The sequence below is a fragment of the Strongylocentrotus purpuratus genome, unplaced genomic scaffold (genome assembly GCF_000002235.5).
Source record: "Strongylocentrotus purpuratus isolate Spur 01 unplaced genomic scaffold, Spur_5.0 spur5_scaffold_7, whole genome shotgun sequence".
Taxonomy (NCBI): domain Eukaryota; kingdom Metazoa; phylum Echinodermata; class Echinoidea; order Camarodonta; family Strongylocentrotidae; genus Strongylocentrotus; species Strongylocentrotus purpuratus.
In genome coordinates this window covers 27,321,102-27,328,246 of record NW_022145613.1, presented here as the reverse complement: position 1 = coordinate 27,328,246, position 7,145 = coordinate 27,321,102, and the positions used below count along the sequence as shown (strand labels likewise).

General features: G+C 36.8%; 1 protein-coding gene across 1 annotated transcript; it reads left to right on the top strand.

Annotated features, from left to right (window-relative positions):
- Window positions 1–749: 749 nt before the first annotated feature.
- LOC591857 (retinol dehydrogenase 8-like) lies at window positions 750–5,865 on the top strand (the record flags this gene model as incomplete). The annotated part of the gene is made up of 5 exons (XM_030974672.1): window positions 750–996; window positions 1,477–1,656; window positions 2,619–2,712; window positions 4,457–4,706; window positions 5,442–5,865. Coding segments are annotated over 5 exons (873 nt in total), but the record flags the coding sequence as incomplete, so codon positions are not given.
- Between the last annotated feature and the right edge of the window lie 1,280 nt (window positions 5,866–7,145).

Below are 7,145 nucleotides of genomic sequence, written 5' to 3'. Positions count from 1 at the left end.
ATTTGGGGGGGTTTACACACAAAAAATTACCAAAGGGGGGGTTTAACCCCCCAAACACCCCCCCCCCCCCCCCCCCCCCCCCCCTGTGTACGCGCCTGAATCAGTTACATCATCACCACAATTTCGTTACCAAATAAAGAGAAAAAATACTAAAGAGAATACAAAAAATGTCTGTTTGTGTAACATTGTTCATGTTTATGTAAATTATGCAAATGTGCTTAAGGGTCTTCCATTCCCCACACCTACCCTATCTAAATTTGTACCAAACACGATGAAAGATTAATGCAGCACAACTGCAATTGTTTCCCCCAAAAAGCATTTAATATGATTTCAACGTGACATAGATTTAAGAAATTGGCATTTGGCTGGCACACATATTTTATTCAAATTAATATGTTTATAGAGGGCGCTATTTCAAAATATGCAAATAAGCTGGTCATCTCTGGCCATGCAACACCACGAAACATATTTTTAGTGATGGTCCTAGAGAGATACAGACATTTGGCTGCCAAAAATTGAAGAAAAAATCCTTATTATATATTTATTATTCATTTTTAAAGGAAAATCATGTACTTTGGCGGCCATTTTGTATGACGTCATATATCGTAAATTGCTCAAGGCTGACAGAGTGTCAGCAATCGGATTCTTGAAATAGAAGGTCTAAGCAATCAAAATCCATTGAAAAAAAAACTATAGACCATAAAACAAGGTTAGGCCAATAATCTGGATTTGGCTGCCGGACTATAACGGGGTGCTCATCGGGCATCGGGTTGACTACGGCTGTCACGCTGGCCGAAGATCCCACCCATCGGTTCTTGGTCTATGCCACTATACTCAAGCCCTTCGCAGACGAAACAGTGCTGCAACAAGCTGCAGATGGGAAGCAGATCCTGGACCAGACGTTGTTCCCGGTCCAGATGGATGTCACCAAGGATGAGTCCGTCAAGGATGCAGTTGCCATGGTGATAATGAAACAAGGACGAATTGATATTCTTGGTAAATATAAACAATAATATATATTTATTGAATATTTCTATAACACCCATTTCAAGGCACTCTTATAGTGACTCGAGCTGCATGTAGCTAGTTTACCAAGTTAGGTTTTCACAAGAGTCAAGGAATTCGTTCCTACCAGATACCAAGTTAGAGTCTGGATGGAGAGAGGCTAATGGAAGTTATTGTCTTTCCAAAGGATGGTAGTGCCGCGGCGGGATCCGAACCCCCGATCTCTTTATCCCGAGTCATGTTTTTGAACTATTCGACTACGACACTTCCTAATACAATGATATCATATCAAGAAACAGATCGGTGCCTGTAAACTTTGGTGACAATAGACAATCAGTTGACAAAAGGATTTGGTGGACCCAAAGTAACATAGGTCTACTCAATGGATTTGTAGTTTTATATCCTTCAGTTTCATAAAAGGAAACATTGAATTTTGATGACTAAGACCTTCTTTCCCCCCTTATTCGTTAGTGAACAATGCAGGGGTGGCCATGGTAAACGTTTCAGAAACGGCCACGGTGGAACAAGTCAAGAGGGTATTCGATATCAACTTCTTCGGTAACTTCCGGGTCACTCGAGAAATACTTCCGGTGATGAAGAAACAGAGGTCCGGTCGCATAATCAACATATCAAGCAACAATGGAATCTCTTGTAAGATGTGAATTTATCCTATTCTTCTACCAGTGTGGGAACCAAGGGGCACTATCCCCTCCCCGACCCACTGGCAAAAAGCCTTATCTGGCATATAGGCCTATACACAATTATGATGTAGTAAAAAATATAAGTTCCCCTAAAATAAAGCACTTCTGCTCATTACCATGCCGAAGACTCTTCGGATTTACAACCAGAATACTTTTCTGTAGATGGTGAGTCTCAGCCTTTGTCTCCCCCCCCCCCCCCCCAAAACGAAAAAGTTTGTAAGAGCAGAAATTTCCAAGTCAAGGCAATGATTGTGCCCCATCCTATAAAGAACCTTTCTTTTTCATTTTTCTTCATTTTCTTTCAATTTTATAGTGCTTTTCAGATAATTTTGAAGTAAAAACGAACCTAGAAAATCTGAGTTACTTTACACCCTGCTAAATGATATACAGCGCGGTACGTCCTTTTCTTTTAATATTTTGTTTATTTATTGTGTGCTTTGTTGAAGGCAGTTTTCCCTCGAAGAAAATTACCCCTTACAAGAAGGTATCAATTGAGATGATTTGTGAAACCTTTCTTTCTTTTAACAAATCAATTATTAATTATTAAACTTATTAATACATTTTTATTTTGTGTATGTTTTTTATTTTCTTAGATAAAGCAGTATTTACCAATAGCAACATTATGATGTCATGATCATGTTTTTTTTTCTCTCTTAAGTTGTATTGGTTCTTAGCTCGTTCAATTTGGTCCCGATATTATATGTACAATTCGAAGAGTGTGTGTTTGTGAGAGAGAGAGAGAGAGAGAGAGAGAGAGAGAGAGAGAGAGAGAAGAGAGAGAGAGAGAGAGTGTGTGTGTGTGTGTTCTCACAATCTGAGACATTATCTATTGCACATCTTTTGTTTTTATCAGCTTTCAAAAGGGAGGAAGTGCAGTTTATAGATTCTCTTTCTTTTTATACATGCATAAAGGCTTCCCCTATATGGGAGTGTATGGAGCATCCAAGCAGGCTATCGAAGCTTTCAGCCAAGAAACAGCTATTATTGGCCGCTTCTTCAACATATGGTAGGTCCTTAATTACTGGATCGAAGAAAATATATATAGTTAAAGAGCAAGTTGAATTCTGTGATTGCATTGTGAAAGAAAAGGTTTGGAGTGGATCAGAAAAGGTTGATCATGTAGCATGTATGTACTGGTGAGTACTGCAAGGTTCTGGAGTCATCAAAATCATAATAAATTTGGCCCAGTCTTCGTAAAGTAACAAGCACTGTACACAGAAAGATGTGTATGGGACTACACAAATGGTGTCGGGGGGGGGGCTACCAACTTTGATTTCCTTATATCTTTCTTTGCTCATTACTCAGCCAGTATACATTTTCTACCCAAATAAAATGACATTTATTTGTAATTTTGAACATTCAGTGTAAGTTTCGTTTGATTCTGTGAGAATTCATTTTCTTCTTTTTTACCAGAACTCAAGTTTATATTTAATAACTACATTATTCGTACCCCTTGTAAAGTTTATCTTTTGTGTGTTTTTTCGTAACTCAAGAATGAAGGGTTGAGTGGTGGAATTAGTGCATTTGTTAAATACTTTAGATGCGAGCTTCCACATTCACATTCTTTTTTTTTAATCGGGACAAATACATTTTTTTCATACTTAAACAAATTACAGAACTTGATAAGAGTATGAATAATATAACTGTATTAACAGTTAATCCAACCTTATTAGGCAACAAAGCTCAAAGAAATCAGAAAAAAATCAGCAGACATGTTTGACTGAAATCGGACAATATTATTATAACAACAAATTGATTATGAATTTTTGAAAGTTGAAGTCACTGTTTGTATGGGCTCTTCAAATTGGCGGAATTGGTCGTGAACACGATCAGAACTACTTTCGAAAAATCAACTCAAGGGCAATTTCAATACCCTATTTCTGTGTTTATCCCACAAGTGTGCAAGGCAATAATCGATGAATTATCTGACGAAGTTCTCATGCGCCCAGATACTCCAGAGGGATGGAAACAAGTGGCCTCGACCACAACCCTTGCCCTTCTTTCCTGGCATTTTTGCAGTAATTAAAGCAGAAATAATTAAATCCTGCAGATATAGTTCAGCAGCGACAAAAGAGTCCAGCGGGACGAATAAAATAATATTTTAGCACTGCGGGAATAGTAATGAAAAGTCCAGCAGGGCTCAAGCAGTCATTGTGGCTACAGGCTGCGCGCAGGTTGGATCTAGGACGTCTTTATACGTTTTAATGCTTCGTCGGACTGGCGTAAGGGTAGCGTATTGTTGCGTAGGCTTGGCGTACAGTTGCGTAAATTCATAAATTCCGTAGATACCATGTTCGGATTGCGTAATACCTCATATTAATATTCACGCCTTTCGATAGTCGATAGGTAGCACACAAGACTATTGAAATTGCCTTCGGTTGATTTTTAAAAAGTAGTTGCTATCGTGTGAATGTCAGACAACTTTCCCATTTGTTTCAACGGTGTCACACAAAATGACTAAAATGTAAAATGTAAGGGTCAGCCGGGTGTTTCTTTTCTGAGGACCAACAATAATTTGCTTTCATTAATATATATTTTGAGCAGTGGCCCAAATGAGAAAGCTCTTATATAGGAGAAAAAACAGAAATATACGATATTTTTGTACATGACAACTCTGTTATGTTTCTATTTTCATACGAATGAACTCAAAGGCTAGGTTTAATCTTGTGAAGTATGGTGTGGTATAATAATGTTCCCTTTGGGTTATTACAAAGTCTTTATCTTTCCATCCCCCTTTTTTCTTCTACCAGGGTAAGTGTGATCGAACCTGGTCCTGTTGACACACCCATTCGTGAGGCGATAGTATCCTTAGGTTTGGGCGGCGTGGGTCATATTCAGCAGAATCCCGACGTCGATGACCTCGATAAGCGTCTGGCCAGATACTTTGAAGTCGAGAGCGAGTTCCACGGCCAACCGATGCAACAACCTGAAGAAATCGCTCAGATCGTACTCGAAGCGGCCACCGCGGTGAAACCCCATTTTAGATATCAAACATCCCAGGTAAGACATGGGCCCCGTCTTATAAAGGGTTGCGACTGATCGCAACTCTGTACATAAGAGAGACTGTTAACTTGTGGTTGATTGGAGGACTTGCGATTGATTCGGATCAATCAAAACTCTAGCATAAATTATAAGGCGGGGCCCAGATGATTAAAGTTTGTTTGTAATTTGTTTGTTTTTTCCTTTATTTATTTTTGTTTTTTGTTTATATGATTTTGTATCTTTTTAATAGATTATGGATATACTGGAACAAATCGAATAATGTTCTTGGGCATCCTGATGTTCCCAAAATAAACTATACGTTTCGGGGATTCAACGTCCTTTTTTTAATCTGTAAATTGTCGTGTTGTTGAAATGAATTACAATTTCATTTCAATCTTTGCCTTTCATGAAAATGATCGCCTTTAAAAGGAAAGATGACACCTTTATAAGAAAAGATGTTTTGCCACTAAATAATCCACTCTGCTTTCCTCCAACCAAAGCCATTGAAAATGAATTCAACTCGTGTTCCCTCGTGTTATGCACTGGCTCCATTGCAAAAAAGATAATGAAAAAGTCGGAGTTTAGTTAGTTAAAAATCTTTTAAGAAGGAAAAAACATAATGCATATCAAATTAATATTGGAAAATTGTATTCGCAATGACCAAAAACTACCTTGGTTTAACTATAATGCCTGAATGTCATTTCGAATGTATTTCTAGAAAATAAGTCATGTTTCTTTTCTTTCATTTCATAGGCCGTGGAAGATTTTGCGAAACAGATATTCGTTGACTCAACAGGAGATTCATATATCGATTCCCAAGCAAATCGACTGAAGCCATTCGCCGACAAAAATTAACAAGATGTACTGAATTACTAGTCGATAAGTTGGGTGCGTGTGGGTGTGGGTGTGTATATGAATAAATTTGAGCAGGTAAGCTTGCTGTGTGTTTGGTGTTTGTGTGTCGGAGGGAGGGGTGTGGGTGTGTGGGGATGTTCTTCCGTGTGAGTGTAGGTTAATGTGATCTGTACACGTATTGAAGTTTGAAGTTTATTTTCCTAACAAAAAGTGTATACATCAATATAACAAATATGAATTTTTAACAATGAAAGGATAAATGGCACGTGTGTGGATCAGAGAGATTCAGATGGAAGTGGGTGTTTTTTTAGGGTTGGGTAGTAAGGGAGGGGGTTATCATTTTTTAAAATGTTTTTACTGATTTCATTCAATTTGCTGTTGATCGTAATTAATGAATGATATTGTACATCTTAAGTTAATTGAATTATGTTGTTATGATGAAAAATAATAGTATTTTTAATAATTATTTGTATCGGTTTCCGAAAAAATGTCTGACGGTGTTTTCTTTCATTATGTTTTCTTTAATTTTATGTTATACTGTTCAGATTCTTGATTATTTGTATACCGTCAGTGTCCCTGTGTTTCCATTCATCGTTATGGAATGGATTTGAGTGTTTTAATCTTTTTATGTATGGAATTGTTTAATGAGATATAAAAACAAAACTGTATTAAGAACAAACAAAAATATACGAAGGTTTGTTTTTTGGGGGGAGGGGTTTTGAGGTATTTTACGTTATATTGTTCCCATCCTGTCATTATTTGTCATATTATTTTAAATGTATGAACTTGTTTTTGTATAATCTATAAAATGTACATGATTTTTTTTTTTAATGGAAACATTACAAATGATATTCAAAACAAAATGTGTGTGCGTGATAAAGAGAGAGAAAGAGAGAGGGGCCCGGGAGAGGCCCGAGAGAGAGAGAGAGAGAGAGAGAGAGAGAGAGAGGTGAGAGACATAGAGAGAGAGAGAGACAGAGAGTGAGTGAAAAGGGGTAGGCCTATACATTGTTACTCATAAAAAGCATCTTTTAAAAAATCATTGCATCAATATTGTAACTCCTATACAAATCGAACTGCTGTCAATATTTCCAAAAACAAATTCATATTAAAGTTTGTTTACTCGAATAATACCTTGTTGCAATTGTCTTTCATTAGAATTTTAATCACAACGAGAGAATTGAATATCATTATGAATGATAATGAATATATGCTTGTCTCATTACATTCTTACAACCCATTAATTTTCATATTTCACTGGTTGTCCTTTCCAAATATTATTTTTCGGCTTTACTTTATATAATAAAAAAAATATCCAACCAAACCAGGTTATTTTATGGCTTCCTATCACACTCGCTTACGCTAGCATCCCTTCAAATTAATTCCGTTTGCCAAAATCTAAGTCTGTTCAAAGATATGAGAGTACAATAAAAGATACACATAGACATATCAAGATGTACATGTAATATGGAATGAAATAATAATACATAATAAATACTTCGCTTATAGCTTGCAATTGAGAAACAGGATTAAAATTAAAGAGAAGAGCGGGTAACTTTCGTCTTTCAGGAAAATATTGGATTTTAAGAACTTAAGCGAGAG